This window comes from Trichosurus vulpecula, chromosome 7 (assembly GCF_011100635.1).
Source record: "Trichosurus vulpecula isolate mTriVul1 chromosome 7, mTriVul1.pri, whole genome shotgun sequence".
Taxonomy (NCBI): Eukaryota; Metazoa; Chordata; class Mammalia; order Diprotodontia; family Phalangeridae; genus Trichosurus; species Trichosurus vulpecula.
In genome coordinates, this window is record NC_050579.1 from 44,195,623 (window position 1) to 44,219,315 (window position 23,693).

The window sequence follows — 23,693 nt, forward strand, 5'->3', positions numbered from 1 at the left end:
AAGACAATATTCATATATGAAATGCTTTTGCAAGACCATAGTAGAAAACTAGTTCTGGTGTATATATAAATATAATTATTCAGAGGAAAATAATTACTGCTACAATGGACACTATCTGCCTAGAACCGTGGAGTTGAAACCTGATTAAGAGTAGAGAAACAGACTTTAACTCAAGTCCAATGATTCCATGATTGCCCTATTTTATTCTTGCAGGTTTACTTAAATTTGCAGGGAAAAATGCCTCAGCTACTGAAAAGCATCATTGATATCATCGAAGTTTACAACGAATATGCACAAACTGATTCTGATGGAACATCACTGAGCAAAAAAGCCCTGAAGAATCTCCTGCAGAGGGAGTTTGGAGATATCCTCCGGGTAAGAACTGACAGAGGAAAGCAAGAAGGGACTCTTCCTTGATTCTGAGAAATGTGATTTCTTCTGGGATAGTTCAAGGAGATAGTTTGGGAATATCTAGTAACTTCACTTTGGCATAGGTCTAGACTAGCTCAGGCATCTCTTTCTGGGCTTAACTCTTAGCTGTACAGATCAGCAATGTTGTCAAGATTCTCAAAAGACAGTATTTAAAGGTATGAAAACTGAGAAAGTGCACCTGTGATTCCCTTAACATTAGGAACTCCCAGATGAATTAACTCTCTCCACTAATGCAGATTTTCACTGTCTCTGCAACTGCAAGTTTCTTAGAAAACTGAGAATTAAGTGATTTATCCAGGTCGACATAGCCAATATGTATCAGCGATAGGACTTAAACTTTGTTCTTCCTAACTTGGTGGCAGGTTTCATATCCATTACCTTATACTACCTCTCTTGACTATGATTCAAATATATCTTTTATAAGAAGTTGAGAATATCACTACCAAAGATACCAAAATAATGTTGATTATGGAAGGGATTTTCAAATGTACTTCCTAACATTTTAGCTAATTTGTGTTTGTTCTCTAATATAATTCTGCCATAACAAGTGTTTTGTTCTACCAGAACGTGATTTTATTTTAATTATGAAAAACAATCTTTTCCTGGTCCATGTAAGACGATGGATCTTAGCATAACAGGTATATGTGGCACCAGCCAACTATTTCACAAATTCTGGTTTTCACAAACAGTCCCCAATCTGTCCATGAAGATGAATGCAAATTTATTCTCAACAGCAGTGATTAGTGGACTTTCTTGGGTCTGAGATCAATCTGAAGTGAATTTGCAAAAATAGGTAGGCAGATAGATAAAAGATAGGTAGACAGACAGACAGATAGATGGGTGGATGGATGGGTGGATGGATGCTAGATATGACAATTGAGGGCAGCTAGATGGCACAGTGGATAGAGCACTGGGCTTCGGTATTGGGAGGATTCATTTTCCTGAGTTCAAATCTGGCTTCAGACACTTACGAGCTGTGTGAGCTTGGGCAAGCCACTTAATCTTGTTTATCTCTTCTGTGAAATGAGCTGGAGAAGGAAATAGTGGGCCATGCCAGTATCTTTGCCAAAAAAAAAAACCCCAAAGGGGGACATGAAGAGTCTGAAAAGACTGAACAAGTAGAAGACATGACAATTCCCAGTGTCTATGACCTTTAAAATAAAATGCCTGCCTTACAAAGGGGCAACAAGGCTTACACAATTGAATTTTCGAACGAGAGCTGGAAGGGATCTCAGAGACCATCTGGCCAACCGCATCATTTTAGAGTTGAGGAAACTTAGGCTCAAAATTTAAGTGACTTGTCCAAGGTCATATAGTTAATAAACAGCAGAAGTGGGGAGTGCAAAGGATCATAGGTCATGATCTATAAATGACCTCAAAAACCATCTGGTCCGACTCCTTTATCTTACGGAGGAGACTAAATGACTTGCCCACGGTCATACGAGTTGTAAGCGTCAGAGGTGGGATTTGAACTGAGGTCTTCTAGGTGATGTTCATATTGCTTGAAAAAGAATCTCTTAGGCAGTAAGGCCTCACAAAACATACAGGAGTCACTAAAAGCTGCCATGCTATTCTTGGGATCCAATCTGCATTAGATGGTCAAAATTTTCTTTTTCTTCTATTTTACTAGAGACCACACGACCCCCAGACCGTGGAACTGGTCCTGCAACTTCTCGATCGAGATCGTAACGGGCATGTCGATTGCAAAGAGTATCTCTTACTAGTGTTCAAAATAGCTCAGGCTTGTTATTATGCGCTTAGCCGGGCCACCGGGAACGAAGAGAAGAGACGAGTTAAACTAGAGGAAAAGAGCGAAAGGTCACAAGAGGAAAACCAGAGGAGGCGCGGCGCCCGGGAGAGGCAACTCCAAGAGGAAGAAGAGCTGCAAAGAGCCGAACAGGAACGCGAACTGCAGCGAAATGAAGGGCGCCAGAAGCTGGAGAGGTCGAGCGCCTCTAAGGAAGAGCAGCTGCAGCGCCAAGAGCAAGAAAGGCGACTCCAGGAGCGCGAGAGGCGGCTGCAGGAGCGCGAGAGGCAGCGCTTGGAGGAAGAGCAGCTGCAAAGACCCGGGAGGGAAAGACAGAGAGAGAGGCAGATCCGGGAAGAAGAGGAGAAACTGACACTGGAGCGAGAGCAAGAGCGTCGCCGCCGCGAACAGAGACAGGAGAGCGCAGAAGGGTACAGAAGGCAAGAGCAGGAGAGGCAGCAAAGGGAGCGACAGAGAGAGCGCCAGGAAGAAAGGCTGCAGGAACGTGCAGAGCAGGGCTTGGAGGAAGCGCAGCAGCTACGACGTCAAGAAGAAAGACAGGCCCGCGAGCAAGGTGAGAGCCGCGGCCTCCGACTGCAGTGGCAGCTGGAAAGAGAAGTTCAAGGTCGGCAGAACAAACTCTACTCTAAGCCCCGCAGGCAGGAGGATGGCCAATTCCTGGAGGAAGAGCTGAGACGCCGACAACAGAGAGAGGAGAGACAGCGGCGCCAGGAGCGAGAGAGGCAGTTGCTCGAGGAAGAGGCGTTGCAGCGTCAGGACAGGTTCGGTCAGCTGCGGGATAGGGACGTTGACTACCGCTTCCAGGAGGAGCAGGAAAGACAGCGACGTGAAGAGGAGCAGGCTCGCCGGCGACAGATACGCGACCAGCAGCGCCAAGAGGAGGAGCGGCGCCGCGACCTCAAAGTCCAGTGGCTGCCGGAAGAAGAAGCCGAGAGACGCCGAAACCGACTCTACTCCAGGCCCTCTGAACAAGAACGTCGGGCCCAACGAGAGAGGCAGCTGAGAGAGGAAGAGGAGCGCGAGCTTCAGCAGCAAGAGAGGAGGAGGCTCCAGGAGCAGAGGGAGCAGCTGTATCGCGAGGAAGAGCAGCTTCAACAGGAAGAAGAGCAGCTCCGACGGCGCCAGGAGAGAGAGGATGGAAGGCGCCTTGAGGAGCGAGAGAGGCAGCTGCGCGACGAAGAGGCGTTGCAGCGTCAGGACAGGTTCGGTCAGCTGCGGGATAGGGACGTCGACGACCGCTTCCAGGAGGAGCAGGAAAGACAGCGACGTGAAGAGGAGCAGGCTCGCCGGCGACAGATACGCGACCGGCAGCTCCAAGAAGAGGAGCGACGCCGCGACCTCAAAGTCCAGTGGCTGCCAGAAGAAGAAGCCCAGAGACGCCGTAACCGACTCTACTCCAAACCCTCTGAGCAGGAACGCGAGCGGGAACGTCGCGAGCAAAGAGAGAGGCAGCTGAGAGAAGAACAGCTCCGGGAGGAGGAAGAGCAGCTGCAACGCCTGGAGAGGGAGGTGGAAAAGAAACGTGCGGAGTTAGAGAAGAGGAGGCGCCGGGAGCAGCGAGACGGACAGTACCGGGAGGAAGAGCAGCTCCGGGAGGAGGAAGAACAGCTCCAACGTCTGGAACAGGAGGTAGAAAAGAGACGTGAGGCGTTAGAGAAGAGGAGGCGCCAGGAGCAGCGGGACAGAAAGTACCGAGAGGAAGAGCAGCTCCGGGAGGAAGAAGACGAGCTTCAGCGCCTGGAACAGGAGGTAGAAAAGAGACGTGAGGCGTTAGAAAAGAGGAGGCGCCGGGAGCAGCGAGACGGACAGTACCGGGAGGAAGAGCAGCTCCGGGAGGAAGAAGAGCTCCAGCGCCTGGAACAGGAGGTAGAAAAGAGACGTGAGGAGTTAGAGAAGAGGAGGCGCCGGGAGCAGAGAGACAGACAGTCCCGGGAGGAAGAGCAGCTCCGAGAGGAAGAAGAAGAGCTTCAGCGCCTGGAACAGGAGGTAGAAAAGAAACGTGAGGCGTTAGAGAAGAGGAGGCGCTGGGAGCAGCGAGACGGACAGTACCGGGAGGAAGAGCAGCTCCGGGAGGAAGAAGAGCTCCAGCGCCTGGAACAGGAGGTAGAAAAGAGACGTGAGGAGTTAGAGAAGAGGAGGCGCTGGGAGCAGCGAGACGGACAGTCCCGGGAGGAAGAGCAGCTCCGCGAGAAGGAAGAAGAGCTCCAGCGCTTGGAACAGGAGGTAGAAAAGAGACGTGAGGAGTTAGAGAAGAGGAGGCGCCGGGAGCAGAGAGACAGACAGTCCCGGGAGGAAGAGCAGCTCCGAGAGGAAGAAGAAGAGCTTCAGCGCCTGGAACAGGAGGTAGAAAAGAAACGTGAGGCGTTAGAGAAGAGGAGGCGCCGGGAGCAGCGAGACGGACAGTCCCGGGAGGAAGAGCAGCTCCGCGAGAAGGAAGAAGAGCTCCAGCGCTTGGAACAGGAGGTAGAAAAGAGACGTGAGGAATTAGAGAAGAGGAGGCGCCGGCAGCGAGACCAGTCTCGGGAGGAAGAGCAGCTCCGGGAGGAGGAAGAACAGCTCCAACGTCTGGAACAGGAGGTAGAAAAGAGACGTGAGGCGTTAGAGAAGAGGAGGCGCCAGGAGCAGCGGGACAGAAAGTACCGAGAGGAAGAACAGCTCCAGCGCCTGGAGAGAGAGGAGAAGAGGAGGCGCCAGGAGCAGCGAGATAGACAGTACCGGGAGGAAGAGAAGCTCCAGGAGGACGAAGAGCAGCTTCAGGGAGAAGAGCAGCTCCAGCGTCTGGAACGGGAGGTAGAAAAGAGACGTGAGGAATTAGAGAAAAGGAGGCGCCGGGAGCAGCGAGACGGACAGTACCGGGAGGAAGAACAGCTCCGCGAGGAGGAAGAAGAGCTTCAGCGCCTGGAACAGGAGGTAGAAAAGAGACGTGAGGCGTTAGAGAAGAGGAGGCGCCGGGAGCAGCGGGACAGAAAGTACCGGGAGGAAGAACAGCTCCAGGAGGAAGAAGAACAGCTCCGGCGCCTGGAGAGGGAGGAGAAGAGGAGGCGCCAGGAGCAGCGGGACAGAAAGTACCGAGAGGAAGAACAGCTCCGGGAGGAAGAAGAGCAGCTCCAGGAGGAGGAAGAGCAGCTCCAGCGCCTGGAACAGGAGGTAGAAAAGAGACGTGAGGCGTTAGAGAAGAGAAGGCGCCGGGAGCAGAGAGATGGGCAGTACCGGGAGGAAGAGCAGCTCCGGGAGGAGGAAGAGCAGCTCCAGCGCCTGGAACTGGAGGAGAAAAGACTTCGCCTGCAGCAGCAAGACCGGCAATACCGGGAGGAGGAGCAGCTAAGAAAAGAGAGGGACCGACAATACCCTGAGAGCGAGGATTTCCAGGAACAGGAGAGTGACCTGCCATTCCGTGAGGAAGCCCAGAGCCCACGTCTGAAGTGGCAATGGCAACCCCACAAGGAAAATGAAGCCCGTAACAGAAGGCTTTACTCCAAACGTAGGGAGGATGAACAGAGGAGGGACTGGGAGCAAGAAGATTCTCAAGTTCGTGACTGGCCCGCCGGAGATAACGAAGACGAGAGTGGTCGTGCAGATCTGGACAGACCGTTCGGGTACGAGAAATCCCGTCGGGTGCAGGACAGACAGCTGTATCAGGACGAGCAAGAAGAACGGAGGTACAGGCAGGAACGAGAGGCGGAGAAGCAACGTCTCCAAGAAAGAGGCAGGCTATCCCAAGAAGAAGAACAAAGACTCCAACAAGAGCGAGAACAAGAAAGGAGAAGCCGCCAGGAGCAAGATGGGAAATTCTCGGATGAAGAACCGTTGTACCAAGAGGAACGAGAAGAAGCGAAAAGACTTCGTCAGAGCAGAGACAGGAAGTTCCGCGAGGAGCAGGAGTTTCGCGGGCAGGACCAAGAGAGAAGGAAAAGACTCCTCCAGGCCCGAGACAGACAACTCCAGGAGGAAGAGGAGACCTACCCTCAGGAGCGAGACAGACAATACCGTAAGGAACGGCGCTCCCAGGAGGCCCGGGACAGGCAATTCCCGGAGGAAGAGGGCGCGCTCTCTCAGCAACGAGAGGAACAGAGACGCAGGCTGGAACAAGAGGAAGAGCGGTTCCTCAGGAAGGAGCGGGAGCAAGAACTGACAGGACGTCAAGAACGAGACAGAAGATTTCGCGAGGAAGAGCAGCTCCGTCGCCAGGAAAGAGAACAAGAGCTAAGACGCCGTCAAGAACGAGACAGGACATTCCCCAGGGAAGAGCAGCTGAGGGAGCAAGAACTAGAGCAAGAACAGAGACGCAGGCAGGAACGAGACAGAAAATTCCGAGAGCAAGAGCAAAGCCTCCAGCAAGCAGTAGAAGAAGAAAGGAGACGCCGTCTAGAACAAGACAGGAAGTTTCGTGAGGAAGAACAGCTTTACAGAGAGGAGCAGGAGCAAAGACGTCGACAAGAACCAGCCAGGAGGTTCCGTGAGGAAGAACAGCTCCTCCAGCAGGAAGAGGAGGAAGAGCAGAGGCGCCGTCAGGAAGGCGACAGGAAATTCCGTGAGGAGGAGCAGCTCCGCAGACAAGAGCTAGAGCAGGAGCAGAGACGCCAGGAACGGGAGAGGAAATTCCGTGAGGAAGAGCAGCTCCGCAGACAGGAACTAGAGCAGGAGCAGAGGCGCCGTCAGGAACGCGACGGAAAATTCCGTGAAGAGGAGCAACTGCGCAGACAGGAGCTAGAGCAGGAGCAAAGACTCCAAGAACGGAGCAGAAAATTCCGTGAGGAGGAGCAGCTCCGCAGACAAGACCTAGAGCAGGAGCAGAGGCGCCAGGAACGGGAGAGGAAATTCCGTGAGGAAGAGCAGCTCCGCAGACAGGAACTAGAGCAGGAGCAGAGGCGCCGTCAGGAACGCGACAGAAAATTCCGTGAAGAGGAGCAACTGCGCAGACAGGAGCTAGAGCAGGAGCAAAGACTCCAAGAACGGAGCAGAAAATTCCGTGAGGAGGAGCAGCTCCGCAGACAAGACCTAGAGCAGGAGCAGAGGCGCCAGGAACGAGAGAGGAAATTCCGTGAGGAAGAGCAGCTCCGCAGACAGGAACTAGAGCAGGAGCAGAGGCGCCAGGAACGGGACAGGAAATTCCGTGAGGAAGAGCAGCTCCGCAGACAGGAACTAGAGCAGGAGCAGAGGCGCCAGGAACGGGACAGGAAATTCCGTGAGGAAGAGCAGCTCCGCAGACAGGAACTAGAGCAGGAGCAGAGGCGCCAGGAACGGGACAGGAAATTCCGTGAGGAAGAGCAGTTTCGCAGACAGGAGCTAGAGCAGGAGCAGAGGCGCCAGGAACGGGAGAGGAAATTCCGTGAGGAGGAGCAACTGCGCAGACAGGAACTAGAGCAGGAGCGGAGGCGCCAGGAACGGGACAGGAAATTCCGTGAGGAAGAGCAGCTCCGCAGACAGGAGCGAGAAGGGCAGCGGTACCGTCAAGAAATCGACTCGCAAACGCCGGGCCAGCTCCGAGACAGGCAGTCCAGAGAGGAAGACAAAAGTCGTAGGCAGGCCCAGGAATTTAGCTCACGACAAATTTCTAAACCAATTGTCCGTTCCAGCCCACTCTATGAATATATTCAAGAACAAAGGTCCCAATATCGTCCATAGGAGAAGCTGTCGAAGTCCTATCACTTACAAAAGTTTAGACAACAGGAAATGGAAAACACCGTGTACCAAGTGACTCATCAAGCACAAGTTCTTTTTGGTTATGGGAAAACTCTCTTTTCTGTCAAAATAAGTGGAGGGTTTTCTCTCCTCCAAAAAAAAAACACCTCTTAATCTATCTTTCTTCAATCTTTCTTGTAGCTCTTTACTACAGAATGTCTTCATTCATTGATACAGATGTGGTGTTCATTAAGAAACAATAGTTTGGTTTAAGGAATTTTGGGGGGGACACTCTCCTGTTCATCAGTTGTCAGACTAACGCAAGAATCAAGATCTGCGGTTCTTCCCTGGGTAACATAATTGGGCCTGAAGAGAGCAATTTCCAAAGCCTGTGCAAGTGAGATTTCTCCAAAAACAAATAAAATTCAGTTTACCTCAACCCAATTCCATCTTGAGTGGCAGTCACTCCCATTGTAGCCTTAAGGCTTCCTTGCTATTTTGTAACTATATTGCCACAACCTTTTAATAAGGAGGCCATTTTAGACAGTCCACTTGTGAAGGCAACTCATAATTGGAATCAATGTTTAAAGTTTGAGATTAACCTGAACTCTGATAACTTAATAACTAAGAAGACTTGGATTTAGGGCTGTTTCTCCAAAAACAAAAATATTAACCAGGAGACTACAAACAAGTTCATGAAGCAAAACCAAAGTGTTTCTTAAAAAGCTCCGCAACTCAAAAAAAAAATTTTTTTTTTAAATAAAAGTAGATGTCTAGTATATTCCTTAGTACTTAGTTCTTTCCCCTAGTCCTTGATGGGATTGTAGATCTTTGCAGCTCTGTGAATTTCAGCTGGACATGAAACCAACTCAGAGAATTCTGAAGATCTGCCTTATTGATTGGTACCTGGAACCTGCCAGAGTTATTTAGAGGGAGTGTGTTGGGAAAGGCGAATGTGTAGTGGAAAATGTGTGGATGACTGTTCAGGTACCCTTAGGCCTTAGGACAAGACCCATCAACCCATAACCCTTTGAGGCTAATTGATACTATCTTGGGGACATTCTTGTTGAAATAATTGGACTATGGAAATCAATTAATAAATGGTTGGCAATTACTTACTTTTTTCCTGTTTCATCTCTTCGTCTTCACAGCACAAAGACTGGAAACTAACATAAAAATCCCACACACATACATGCCCAAATCACTAAGCTTTTATTATATTTGACAGGATGTTGGGAATATTTTTTCATAAGAAATACAAAAGCAACTATTCAAAGGAGAGTTCTGGTCAGGCCAGACTGTCATGGACTGCTGAAATTAAATTCACAACATGAGAAAGCAATCACATTTTACAAATTTGAGCAACAATCAAAAAAGTTTCATTTCTTTACATTTACCAAGAATTTTTTTTAATGATCAAGAGATTATTTTTTTTTGCATCTGTTTACTGTGAACTAAACTTGCTTTGGTTCCAGAACTGGTGCCTTCAGCCTCAACTAGCCTTCAAATGAGTGTCTGTCATATGCAATCACAGGTGCATATTGATACAAGACTATATCATGGTGTGATCAAAATTGCATTGCACTTATGTTCATTTAGAGGGGAATGGAAACTTGGCCTGTGACATCACTGATACAGGGAACTTTAGGGTCTGGAAACACCCACTACCAATGCAGGTTTTCTGCAACTTACAGTCTTAGGACCTTGCCCAGGGTCTCGTAGCCTCTATGTGTAAGAAAAAGCATTTAGACTAAGATCTTTCTGGTTCCAAGGCCAGTTCTCACTATCTACTACACTCAGATGCCTCTCTTAAGTGTATTCTTTAAAAGACTATGTTAAGTTTTCACTGAGGATCACTAAAGGCTACATGTTCCTCACCTCTGGACTAGGCACTTGATCTTAGAACATAAAAGTGAACACATGTCCAAAGATTTTTTAACCCTCCATTTTCCTTCCCAATCCATTTATCTATGTAAGATTAACCTTTTCTTAGCTTCATAAACTGGGCTTTCCAACTGACTATTCTGTATGCTTTCTTGGAGCCTCTACATTCTTATTCACCACAGTTTTACTCAGCTCCTCTCTTGTCCTATATTCCTAATGCTGTTGCTGTTGTAAGCATATTGATACCCGGCTAAAAGTTTAATACACTTCTAAATATTTGGCTCCTCAATCAGTGGCAAGGAAATGGTTAAAAGGCACTTTTCTAGGGTTGTTAGTTTCCTTGCTGATTTAAACAATGATCATTTGATCGAATGGTGTTCTAAGCAAGCATAGTGTTTTTAGAGTAAATAATGTTGATGATAACAGTAACAGCAGTAATAACAGATAGCATTTATATAGCACTTTTAAGATTTACAAAGCACTTTACATGTTATTTCATTTGATCCTCACAACACCCTCAGGTGGGTGTTTTTATTGTCTCCATTTTACAGATAAGGAAACTGAGGCTGAAACTGTGACTTGCCCAAAATCAACAGCTAATAACCACCTGAGGCAAGATTCAAACACATATCTTCTTTGACTCCAAGTCCAACTCTCCATTGAGCCACCTGTTAGCAAATGTATTTGATATTGGTTCGTCAGATGCTTGGTATACTGGGAGAGCCAACATGATGATATCATGATGGTATCAAATAATTTGGGTCAGGAAAAGCAGAATACTCCAAAGCTACAGTCATTGAGCATTTTAATACCAATGCAAATAGGGAAACTAGGCACAGCTCACAAATCTACCCAGAGCATTAGTCTTCAAGCATTGCCTTTTTTAAAATGAGGAAACAATGTAGAATTGATGCAGAGAAGTCCAGAGATCTCGTTTCAGATTCTGCCTAAACCACTTGCTTATACATATGTCCTTGGGTGAGTTACCTTTACCACGCTGGGACATTTAGACTAGGTGGTCTCTAAGAGCCCTGATAACTCTGAAATTCTATGACCTTTTCCTCCAGGGGACACTTAGATTTCCTTAGTCTCCTGCTGCACCAGTTTAATGTAACTAACTGATGGGCAGGGTCTGAAAACTTCCATAGAACTGACACTTCTTCTGTCACCGCTTGTTTGACCTTAGACAAGTTATTTCACTTCTCCGGTCCTCAATTTCCTCATCTACAAAATGAAGTAGTTGGAAGAGGTCCTTTCCAGCTCTAAATCTATGAACCTATTATCTGGAAATCATGCCTTCTTCTTGAGCTTTCTAAATGAGAAATTGATTCCTCTTCAGGATACTGCCTGTGTCCTTACATATTGTTGTTCAGTCATGTCCGACTCTTTGTGACTCCCATTTGGGGTTTTCTTGGCAAAGATACTGGAGTAGTTTGCCATTTCCTTCTCCAACTCATTTCATAGATGAGGAAACTGAGGCAAAAAGTTAAGTGACTTGCCCAGCGTCACACAGTTAGTAAGTATCTGCAGATTTGAACTCAGGTCTTCCTGACCCCAGAATTGGTGTTCTATCCATTGTGCCACCTAGCCGCCTATGTCTGTAAGTAGTATGGAGTTTAAAAATTCTTCTGTATCTAGGACTCTCCCAGATCCCTCTCAAATGGGCACTTTTCTGAAAATGTTCCTATGGTACTCAGCCCTGGCAAGCTTCTTAGCTGCATGCTTGCCAGTTGGTTCCCAACCTGACCTGGCACAGCTAAAAACAATCAAAGCATTTATTTCAGTCTTCTTGTAATACTTTATTAGCAGAGGAGTCAACTTCCAAAGAGTAATTCATCACAATTAAAATAACACATAATAAAAAAAAAAAACATGTGTCATCCAGTTCATGCCCTCTGGGTTGTCCTTTGAGGGTGCTGGCATGAGAATCAAAGACCAGCCCTACTGATTCTTCTTGTGAACAATGTGAGCATGAGCCAGGAATGATTTGGCAACTAGCAGCTTAACTGTAAATTAGGGGTTTTGTAAACTCCATTTTCCCTGGCTATGGTTGGAATGTGAGTTATATAATGTAAATGAAGAGGTTGATCTGGGCTCAGTACGCATTCATTTGCTGACAGGTCTGTCTACATGGATGTATTAGAACACCACACAAGCATAAGAACTATTTGCTAAAGGTGGGATCTCTAGTTTAGATCCAATGGTCTCCTCTACCTATTTACATAAAGTCTTTGCTCAAAAACAGTTATCTTTCACTACATCTGCCATAAGTTTCTATTTCAGGAAAAGACCTACCCTCATGCAATCATAACTTCTAAAGCTGTTCATTAACTATATTTAGGCAACTAAGACGAATGAGAAGCCCAGAAGACAGGGTTTCTGGGTAATTAATAATTTATTTATTTATTTGGCTGACTGATAATCAATCAATTGATGGTCAGTGGTTTTTCTCAGTAACCAAAGACAAAACCATGGAGATCCCTGCATGCTTAAATACCTTCAGAAAAGGAGGTGCCCCTGACTGGTGAAAATCAACCCTGATTGGTGAAGAATCAGTGAGGGAGTGGACAAATTAGTGAGGAGGTAGGCTAAAAGTCTTCAGCTCCTACTGCTGAGAGAGACTCAGTCACCCAGAGCACTCTGGTTGATTTTCTCCTTCATGAGATTAGTTCCTCTAGACCACAATGGAGGGGTGCAAAGGCATGGGCTCAATGCTTTAGGATTAGAATGCACCTAGATTAGATTCTGTAGGTCACTCTAAACAGAAGTAAGGTCCCTTAGTTGGGTGGGGTCTGCCCAGGATCACAGAGCATGTATCCAGCAGATTTGGCCAATCTCATCTATCAGCCTTGTACTTCAGAGACTGGCTGAATGACCTACAGCGACTATCCTTGAAAGAAGAAATGGAAAGGAAAACCTTAATCCTAATTTGATAATTGGTTGTTAATGTAATAGAAAAATAATCACTTCTCTCACAACAAAAGAAAGTGGGGTGCGAACAGAGGGAAGGAAGACAAAGACCCCACTGCTGACTATCTGGTCCAGGGGTGGGGAACCTGCAGCCTCAAGGCCATATGTAGCCCTCTAGGTCCTCAAATACAGGCCTTTGACTGAATCCAAATTGAAGGAACCAAAGGGCCACATGTGGCCTCGAGGGCGCAGGTTCCCCACCCCGATCTAAAAGGTAAGAACACAGGTCCAATTACAAAGGTAACCCTCTACCAACCTACCTTGGCTCTCCCTCCACCCATATTCAAATTCCTTTCTAGTACTCCCTGAAATTAATTTGGGTTTGTGCCTTTAGGGAAAAGATGGGAGCCCTACCATACTTCCTGTGACACTAGCTCAACCACAGACCATTATCCTTAAATTATAGATACCCCAAAAATCATAATTCTATAATATGTTGTTTACAAGAAACCCATTTAAAGCAGAGAGATACACACAGAGTGAAGGTAAAAGGCTGGAGCAGAATATATTGTGCTTCAGCTGAAGTAAAAAAGCATGGGTAGCAATCCTGATTTCAGACAAAGCCAAAGCAAAAATAGATCTAATTAAAAGAGACAAGGACAGAAACTACATCTTGCTAAAAGTTACTATAGACAATGAAGTAATATCAATACTAAACATATATACACCAAGCGGTATAGCATCCAAATTCTTAGAGGATAAATTAAGTGAGTTACAGGAAGAAATATGTGGCGAAACTATACTAGTGGAGAACCTCAACCTCCCCCTCTCAAAATTAGATAAATCTAACCATAAAAAGGTTGGTTGGTTGGTTGGTTGTTATCCTTCATTCTCAAAGAGGACCCAAATGGCATCACTATGCTAGAGTCAAGTTTCAATGTGTCCAACTGTGGCTCATCAGACCAATATGAGCTCGGAATGCTCTACCACAGGTCAGGCACAAATAGTCCATGTGAACATTTGAGGTGGATATTCTAAATTTGGACATCCTGAGTTTCCTTTGATCTGTTTCAATTCTGCTTTGCTCATAGAGTACAGTACTTCTCTGATGTGGGCATAGCAAGCTGAGTAGTCCTGTGCCTCCTGTAGTAGTCCTGTATCTCCCATGTCACACGATCAATTCCAAAGTTCTTAAGACACACCTTGACAGTGTCCTCATATAGCTTCTTCTGACCACCATGTGAACGCTTGCCCTATGTGAGCTCTCCATAAAACAGTCTTTTTGGCAAGCGTACGTTTTGCATTCAAACAACATGGCCAGACCATTGAAGTTTTACTCTCTGCAGCACAATTTGAATGCTTGGCAGTTTAGTTCAAGTAAGGACCTCAGTGTCTGGTACCTTATACTGCCAGGTGATCTTCAGAATCTTCCTAAGACAATTCAAATGGAAGTGATTCAGTCTCCTGGTATGGCACTAGTAGATTGTCCAGGTTTCATAGGCATACAACAATGAAGTCAGCACAGCTCTGTAGACCTTCAGTCTATACCTAAAAAAGGGTATAGTTACCCTATTAAATGAGCTTCACTGATACATTCATCTTCAATCTTTGGAGGGAAGGGAAAGAAAAGAAAGTATTCAGAAGGCAGGTAACTTGGTTCCAAATAGAATCAAAAGTCAATGGTTGACCTCTATGGGGAACCCTGGTGGTACGACTTGTCATTTCCTATTTTGAAATCTATTCATCATAATAGTAATTATCCAACACTACCAACATATATTCAGCATAAGAGCAATTATGAGTTTTCTCAGCAAGAGCACAAGACTGTAATCTGGGGCAGATGCTCATCTGTGTAATGAATAATAAACAAATGTTCTATTTGTTAATAAGAAGCTAACAAATTTATGATCATTCAAGGCCAAAATCCAAAGGTAGAGTTCTGGGTTCTGCCTTCCCTATCTCTATTTCCCTCAGGATCCTAGTGACACTCTGATTCGGCCAGCTCAAAGAAACCCTCGATTCTCTTTCATTGTGTCACTTCCCTATGCAAGGATTTTTAAAATGCTTCTTCATTTAATAATAGCTAACATTTGTATAGTACTTTAAGGTCTGCAAAATGTTTTACATATATTCTCTCATTTGATCCTTACAACAGCCCCGAGAGGTAGGTACTATTATTTATCCCCAATTTGCAAGTGAGGAAACTGAGGCTGAGAAAAGTTAAGTGACTTGCCTGAGATCACACAACTAGTAAATATCTGAGGCAAGATTTGGACTCAGTTCTTCCTAACTCTGAGTATAGCGCTCTCACCCACTTGAGACATGTAGCACATTCTAATAAGAATAGCTTCTCTCTCTCTCTCTCTCTCTCTCTCTCTCTCTCTCTCTCTCTCTCTCTGTATACATATACACACACACATATGTGTATATATATATATACACACATATATATGTGTATATATATACACACATATATATGTGTGTACATACATAAAGATATATGTTCATATATAAAATATTATTCAGTATTTATATAGATACCATCTACATATTTATGAATATACACTCATATTTGTGTATGAGTATATATGCATATCAGAATATATATTCATACATACTATATATACATATCCATACCTATCTTTAAGGTTTGCAAAGAACTTTACATGGGATTTCCTTTAATCCTCACAACAGCCCTTCAAGAAAGGTGCTATTACCAAACCCATTTTATACTTGGGAACTTAAGAAATTTGAAGTTATCAGTATAGAAAAGTAAGTTCATTTACCTGCTATTAGTATCAGGACATGGGACATGGCTGTCAAAGAAAGTGAGCTGCCCTCTTCCCTAAGGTGTAATCACTTCTCTTGCTGAGCAAGCAGATACTGACTGATAGACAAGGCCTTTTAACTTCCCTGATGTAATCTAAACTTCAGACCTCTTTCTCGAGGTTACCAAGTGAGAATTGATTCCCTCTGAAAACAAACCTATGGTCTTACCCAAAGAGCTTCATGTGAACTGGAAGACTAATGTAACTCTTATTTTTAATGTTGCTATGCCTGGAGAGCCTGGGACAGGCTCCCTCTCCCATTTCACTAAGGGTCCAATCTACTCTGGGCCAGCCCATGTAGTCCAGGCTGGACTCACTCTTGAGGAAGCTTCTCCTCTAATGAAGGGACTTTGGCTCCCTTTTATCACACTGTTTAGCTTGTGGAACCCCCATTCTGGAGCCCCAGAGAAGAATTACTTTTTAACTTGGGTTTCAGCACATGTCTAGAAGGGGATGTCATACCTAAATAGGAGGAGTAGAAAGGCATTCAGCATACAAAGAGAATAGGTTATAGGATGAGAAAACACAAAAGAAATGCTAAAAGATGCAAGAGATTCACCATTTACATTGGCAAGACTTAAGCAATCGATGACTTGAAACTTTTAACTACTGTTACTATCTGCTGGTAAGCCCATTATGTAGTTTGTTTGCAGGACCGCTGATTAGGCATTTTATATTTCACCTCTGTTCTGCACTGTCTCCCTCAAAGTCTGTATCTTCTGTCAAGTCAGGCCTTTTCTGGTCAGTGGTAGCCTCTCCAATTCAGGAACTTCCCTTACTACCAGTCAGCTCCACCTAATGGTCCCATAACCTCTCATCCTCTTGAACTTACAAGGTCATCTCCAAGCCTGGACACATTCACCTCAGAATCAATGTTTGGTCATTATTTCAAGTCAGATTTGATTCAGACTTGTCAGGTAATTTGGATTCAAAATTGGAATGAAATAAGACACTCAGAGACCACCTAATACTTAACCAAAGATTATCCACTCTTAGCCATAACATGGAAAGGACCCACAGCAAGTATCCTTAGCCATTGTATAGTAAGAATATTCAACAACTAACACTAGTTAAGATAGACTAAGCACTCTATATCTCCATATAGAAATGCGTCTGATCAGCAGGGTATGATGACTCACACAGCAGTGATCAAATCCATACCTTATACTCTAGTGCCAGTTAACTTTTGCTATCATTAATAGTAATAATAAAGATAATAATAATTCACATTTATGTGCTACTCTGAGATTTACAAATCACTTTCCTCACAATGCCACTTGCCTACTACCAGAAGCTACCCTAATGATATTGTGCCTCTGTCCCCTTCTGAAACACCCACTGGGTGCCCACCATAGGATCTCCCTAATGCAAATTCTTCACAATTTTCAAATTCTACCAGTAGCCCAACTCCCCCAACAGTCTGCCCCTCTGTAGAGATCTACTTCTGGTACATAGCATCATCTCAGATTGCCTGGTCTGCCCCAGTGAGTCTGTCTAATCTCTGGATCCTGAGCACCCCTGCTCTAACCCATCTAGTCATTCAAACTCTAATACTGACCTAGGTTATTCATTGTCCCAGGACACAGCACAGTCGTTTCCACTGTCGCACCTTTGCTCATGTCCTTCTCCCACCTAGAATACCCTCTTCTCTCTGAACTTTGCCTGCCACGTTATATGTTCTTTGCTTTCTCTATAGTGCTCTGACCATATCTGCAAATATTCAATCGATCATTTCTTATTGTATTGCAGAACAAAAGTAGTAGTTAATAAATAAAAAATGCAAACACAATATCTTCTGTAATACAAGATATGTGTGTGTATAGGCATAGGTATAGGTATAGGTATAGGTATAGGTATAGGTATAGGTATAGGTATAGGTATAGGTGTAGGTGTAGGTGTAGGTGTAGGTGTAGGTGTAGGTATAGGTATAGGTGTAGGTGTAGGTGTAGGTATAGGTATAGGTCTGTGTATATGTGTGTGCATGTGTATATGTATATGTATATGTACATACATAAACATTTTTTCATCTGTAGTTGGCTGGAGCCCTCCTCTAATCATGGAGGTCACCCTAGGTTTTCAAGAACTATACCTGAAGAGCATGATCTCTAGAAGGTCCAAGGAAGAAAAAGGAGATTGGGTGTGGGTCTGGTGATAGAGTGTATATCTTTTGAATTCAATTTAATTTGACAAGCATTTATTAAGCCCCTACTATATGTTAGGTACTAGAGGAATAAAAACAAAACAAAATAGCCCTTGTCCTCAAAGATCTTACAATATACTGGAAGACAACAACATGTGAGCAGGTACAAGAACATTAAATATATACAAAGAAATACCAAGAAATTTCCGTTGGGGAGACAGCACCAACTACTGGGGACTGGGGTGAGGAATGTATCAGGAATGGCCTCAGGGTGAATGTAGCAGTTGGTATAGTTATTAATAATCAAGTTACTAATTAGTACAGTTATTGATATAACTATTGTCTTAGTTATCAGTTTCAATATGATATATTAGATATCAGTATCTATATCCATGTCAGTATCTATATTTTTCCAGTTACATTATATCATGTTACTGGTATAGTTAGTAACAATTGATATGGTTATTACTAACCAGTGTATGACTTAAAGATAATTAAGGATTCCAAGAGGCAGACATAAGGAGGGAAAGAAAGGAGGGAAAATACAATCCTTTAGAGGACAATTTGTTCAAAGAGACATGGACTAGCAAGTAGGTCATTTTGGTTGGAAAGTAATGAGTCTGGAGTTATTAGAGCCTAATCAGAAAGAGTTAAATCCCAGAGACATGTATATTTTATCCTGGGGACAATAGGGGACCAATAAAGCCTCTTGAGTCAAACTGTTTTAGAGCCACTACTGGTCGTCTAGTATACTCCCTTCATTTTTCAGAAGAAAAAGCTGAGGCCAATAAAGGTTAAAGCATTTATCCAAGGTCACCCAGCTAATGAATAGCAAAGCAGCATTCACAGTCCCACACCTCATGATTCCTAGCTCCAATGCTATTTTTCCTAGAATATATTGCCTTCCTTTGAACTAGAACATAGTCATAAAGATGGTTGTTGTTGTTGTTTGTCCCTTGTTCTCAAAACGAGAACTATGACATCAGGAAGATGATACCATGACTTGCAAGTGAGTTGGACTTAAGTGAGGGAGGGCTGTTCAAGGTCACCAGTCTCACTTAATCCTCCAGAGCCATCTGGATCCAGCGGTGAAATATAGATCAGGACAACTAGAGATGGTCCAATTCATAAAAGTAACATATACCGGTCATACGAATGAGTCCAACGTCCTACAGAGCACATAAATACAGTTCTACCATATCCTAAATATGACCTATCTAAAATGAAGATTCTTGGCATGGACATTAATGATCTTATTATGTTCATTCTAGAGCACTGGCCTGGGAGACAGGAGACCTACGTCCCAGTCCCAGTTCTGCCACTAGCTAGCTGTGTGAACCTGAGCAAATCATTTTATTTATTTGTCTCTTAGTTTCCTCATCTGCAAATGTCAGGGAGCAGAGAGATGTTAAACTAAATCATCTTAAAAGTCTTTCAGCTGGAAGATAGTATAATTCTATGACTTCATTAACAAATATTTTGTTTGCCTTCTCTAAATTAAGAAATGCTTTTGAGCAGAGCTGTAAATATCAATTTTCCCCCTGGGAAAAGTGGCATAAAAGGTGCCTTTAATTCAGTTAAGGGGGGAGGGGAAGAGAAAAGGGAGGAGGATAGGAACCACAGTAGTGGAGACTTGGAACAGCTTGAGGCTGATGCTGGGAAAAACAAAGACCTGGGAAGGGAGTAAGACCAGGGAGGAGTTTCTCTAGAATTTGGCCACTGGGGGGAGGAAACACACCATCTGGTAGCCTCCTATTTTAATTATTATCCTTGCTAATGATACTAAACTCAGATATTTCTACATTGCTAAAGGATTTAGTACAGCAGTCTTTGGAGCCTGAAGACCTAGGTTCAAATATCGCTACTGACACTACTTTTAAGACCTTGGGCAAGATACTTAATGTCTCTCATCCTCAATGTCCTTATCTTCAAGGGGGATGGACTAGAAAACCTCTAAGATTCCTTCCAGCCTTAAAGCTATGATCTTATGAAGGCAGGTACTGTGAGTGACCTCTAGGTGGCCTCTAGCCTTTTAGGCCCTGACCCCCTCCTAGTTATGGCTCTGCTTTGGAAGACAGCTGAGATAGACAAAGTCTCTTAAAGCTGTCCAAGAAAATTTGAACTTGTGCCACCTTTTCTCTTGATAAATGTTACTATTACCTTCAGAGTCACGCCTCCAGACATGCTTTTCAAAAATAGCCATTTGGGCAGCTTCATATTTCAAGGCATAAATGAGGACTTTAGTTGTGAAGATTTGAAGAACAATAGTTTCTTATTTGGATCTTTTTTTATATCTCCATTTAATTGTTTTCTCCCAGTCCCATCAGACCACCATCAAGAACATCCTGGAAGGGGAAAAGTCAAGAGAAGTTTTAATTCCAGAAAATTTTATTTTGCTACCCATAGATTTTTATTTTTCTGCATTTAATAGTATTTTATTTTACCAGTTATGTGTAAAGATAGTTTTCAACATTCATTTTATAAGATTTTGAGTTCCAAATTTTTCTCCGTCCCTCCCTTCCCTCCCCCATACCCAGCAAGCAATATGATATAGGTCATACATGTACAATCATGTTAAATATATTTCCACATTAGTCATGTTGTGGAAGAATCAGAACAAAAGGGAAAGACCACAAGAAAGAAAAAACAAAAAAACTGAAAATAGTACGTTTCGATCTGCATTCAGACTCCATAGTTCTTTCTCTGGGTGTGGATAGCATTTTCCATCATGAGTCTTTTGGAATTGTCATGATAATTGTATTACTGAGAAGAGCTAAGTCTAGCATAGTTGATTATCACACAATGTTGCTGTTACTAGTTACATGTTCTCCTGGTTCTTCTCACTACACTCAGCATCAGTTCATGTAAGTCCTTCCAGTTTTTCCAAAATCTACCTGCTCATCATTTCTTACAGAACAAAAGTATTCCATTAAAACCATATACCACAACTTGTTCAGCCATTCCCCCATTGATGGGCATCCCCTCAATTTCCAATTCTTTACCACCACAAAAAGGGTTGCTATAAAAATTTTTGTACATTAGGTCCTTTACCCTTTTTATGATCTCTTTGGGATATAGACCTACTAGTGGTATTGCTGGATCAAAGGGTATACATAATTTTATAGTCCTTTGGGCATAGTTCCAAATTGCTCCCCATAATGATTGAATCAGTTCACAATGCATTAGTGTTCCAATTTTCCCACATATTCTCCAACATTTATCATTTTCCTTTTCTGTCATATTAGCCAATCTTAAAAGTGTGAGGTGGTACCTCAGAATTGTTTTACTTTGCATTTCTCTAATCAATAGTGATTTAGAGCATTTTTTCATATAACTATAGATAGCTTTAATTTCTTTGTCTGAAAACTTACTGTTCATATTCTTTGACCATTTATCAATTTGGGGAATGACTTGTATGCTTATAAATTTGACAAATTTGATTTCATACAAATTTGAGTTCTCTATATATTTTAGAAATGAAGCCTTTATCAGAAACACTGACATAGATATTTATTTTGTGATAAATCCAATATATTACAGTAAAGAGTCAAAGCCCTGAATAGACAGCAAACCACAAGGGAGACAATTTTCAGATTTTGCCAATGCCACAAAAACACTCAGTTCTATTTCTGGCCCAAGTGGTGTGTGTTTGTACATCGAGTGTATATAAGCTTCAGGATATTTTCTTTTAATTTAAAAATAGATGCTGAATAATTATCCTTCTTCCCTCTGTCCCTCCCTCATCATTACCTTCCTGAGTCACTGAGCACATGGAACTAAGTGGTCTGGTCATAGGACCAGAGTTGACAGCCAAAAGGAACCTTAGAGATAATTGCATCCATGCCTCTCATTTTACTGAGGTCTAGATGGAAGAAATGACTTTTTGCTACTTTCTTATTTTCCAAGGTCACCCAGCTAGTGTCAAGAAAGGATTAAAAGTGAAATCTTGAGTCCAGATACAATACTCTTAGAAAGTAGTTTGGTGTAATGAAGAGAGCATTGGATTTGGAGAAGACCCTGTTCTGAATTATAACGCTGGTTCTGCTTCTTACTTACCGTATGACTTTGCAGCTCTAAAGAAGTGTGAGATGCACAAATCTAGAGACATCCCTATTCCAAAGGTTCATATGGACCATTTGTGCCTGACCTGTGGTAGGGCCTTCCAATTCTTCTTGTATTGGTCTGATCAGCCACAGTCAGATACACTGCACCTTGACTCCAGCACAGTGATGTTAGTTTGGTCTTCTTTGAGCACTAGGGACAACAGCCAACCAACTGCATGACTTTGGGCACACTACTAAACTTCCTTGGACCTTGTTTTCCTGAACTGTAACATGAGGTGGTTGGAATAGAGATGGAACAGAACTCGAAAGTCATCTATATCAACCTATTACCCTAAGCAGGGTCTGTCCATTACCAAATAGAATCCAAAGTTAAGGCAGTTCATAGGAGTAGCATCAGAAGCTCTGAAGCTGAAGGGAGCCCTCTTTTGGGTTCTAGCTGCCATCACTTTCCCTATTCCCTGGATTCCTCTGATCCCAGCTGGTCATAGAGAAGGACTTGTCTTCTTCCACAATAGCCCCTTATTTCCCCTAATCATCCAAAGTTAACACTGTCCCCTTGGGTATTTTAAAATTCTTAACCTTTTTTGGTCATGTTTCTCTTTGGCAGTCTGACAAAGCCTATGGATCCCTTCTTAGAATAATATTTGTTGCCTACATTCATAACTAAAGGAAACTATATAACTTTCGGTGAAAGGTTAGTGAAAATAAAAATGATTTTTTTCCTGTCCATGTCCACAGATAACCTGAAATCTATCCATGGATCCCTTGGGGGGGATTATCCACCAGGTTAAGAATCCCTGTTTTAAAGATATTTAAAAGTGGCAAACACTACAGAGGAAGCATGGAGCGGTACCTAGCTGAAAAGATAAACTTTACAATTTAATAGGGACACAAAATGTCAACAACAAAGATTTAAGTTTTGTGCTTTCTCAGTTCCCCGTTCCCTTCTTCTGCCAAGTTAGTTCAGTTCTCCATCACTGAACCTTGGAAGGTGGGCTCCTGCTTCAGCATCATTGTGGAACTGGATTTTGAGCCCTCTTTGTCCTAGAACCTACAGCCTCAGAAGTATTACCCATGGGAAAGGCTATACCTACTATGCCATCACAATACCCTTAGCCTGTTACCAGTAAGCACGCAGGCAGGTGGGAAGCTCTGCTAATCAAAGCTGATGGCCCTGTACCTATTTCTCCTCTTGTATTTATTAAGAATTTATTAAGCCTCTGCTACGAGCCAGGCACTGTGTCTCTGGGAATACAACCAAGGCAAAAACAGGCCCTGCTCTTAAGGAGTCTGAAAGGGGAGACAATATGAAACCCATTGTGTACAAAGGAATATATAGGGTAAATTGGAGATGATCTTAGAAGGAAGTGACTAAGATTAAGGAAGGCCAGAATACGCCTCTTGAAGAAGGTGGTAATTTTAACTTAGACTCAAAGGCAACCAGGGGATCTGGCAGACAGAGATGAGGAAGGATACAGGACAATCAGTGAAAGTGCATTTAGTTGGGAGATAGAGTGCTCTGTGAGAGGAACAGCAAGAAAGTCAGTGTCACTTGATCAAAGAGTATAGATGGAAAGAGGGGAGAGAAGGAGCCAGATTATGATGGGCTTTAAAAGTCAGCTAATTTTATATTTGATCCTGGAGGCAATAGGGAGCCACTGGAATTTATTGAATGAGGAGAGAGGTGATATGGTCAAACATTCACTTTTGGAAGATCACTTTGTCAGCTGACAATGGAGATTTTTTTACTGAAATGGAGATGTATTATTCAAGGAGACCAACCAGGCATGAGGTATTGAGGGCCTGCACCTGAGTGGTAGTGTGTCAGAGGAGAGAAAGGGGGCATATACACAAGATGTTATGCAGGTAGAAATGATAGGACTTGGCAACCAATTGGATATGGGGGAGGGGTGTGAGAGAGCTTGAGGGCTCAAGGTTGACAGTTAGGTTTTGAGCCTGGCTGAGTTAGAGGATAGTGGTATCCTCTACAGAAATAGGGAAGTTAGGAGGAGAGCATGGTTCGGGGAGAAATATAATGAGTTTCA

The 23,693-nt window shown here is 43.8% G+C and overlaps 1 protein-coding gene across 1 annotated transcript; it reads left to right on the top strand.

Moving 5' to 3' along the window:
- Positions 1-237: 237 nt before the first annotated feature.
- Positions 238-7,825, top strand: TCHH (trichohyalin). Its single transcript, XM_036768170.1, has 11 exons — positions 238-375; positions 2,063-3,500; positions 3,546-3,609; positions 3,658-3,709; positions 3,860-4,186; positions 4,472-4,543; positions 4,826-4,950; positions 5,023-5,110; positions 5,159-5,347; positions 5,417-5,520; positions 5,935-7,825. Exons 1-11 carry the CDS (start codon positions 238-240, stop codon positions 7,823-7,825), a joined length of 4,488 nt encoding a protein of 1,495 aa, XP_036624065.1.
- The last annotated feature ends 15,868 nt before the right edge of the window (positions 7,826-23,693 follow it).

What these genes read in the sequence shown, in the direction of transcription:
- TCHH (XM_036768170.1), top strand. Translation starts at nt 238, where the DNA reads ATGCCTCAGCTACTGAAAAGCATCATTGATATCATCGAAGTTTACAAC. An exon ending in TTCAGCGCCTGGAACAGGAG is followed by an intron (nt 4,544 to 4,825) that starts GTAGAAAAGAAA and finishes CGCCAGGAGCAG; the next exon opens with CGGGACAGAAAGTACCGAGA. An exon ending in TCCAGCGCCTGGAACAGGAG is followed by an intron (nt 5,348 to 5,416) that starts GTAGAAAAGAGA and finishes CAGTACCGGGAG; the next exon opens with GAAGAGCAGCTCCGGGAGGA.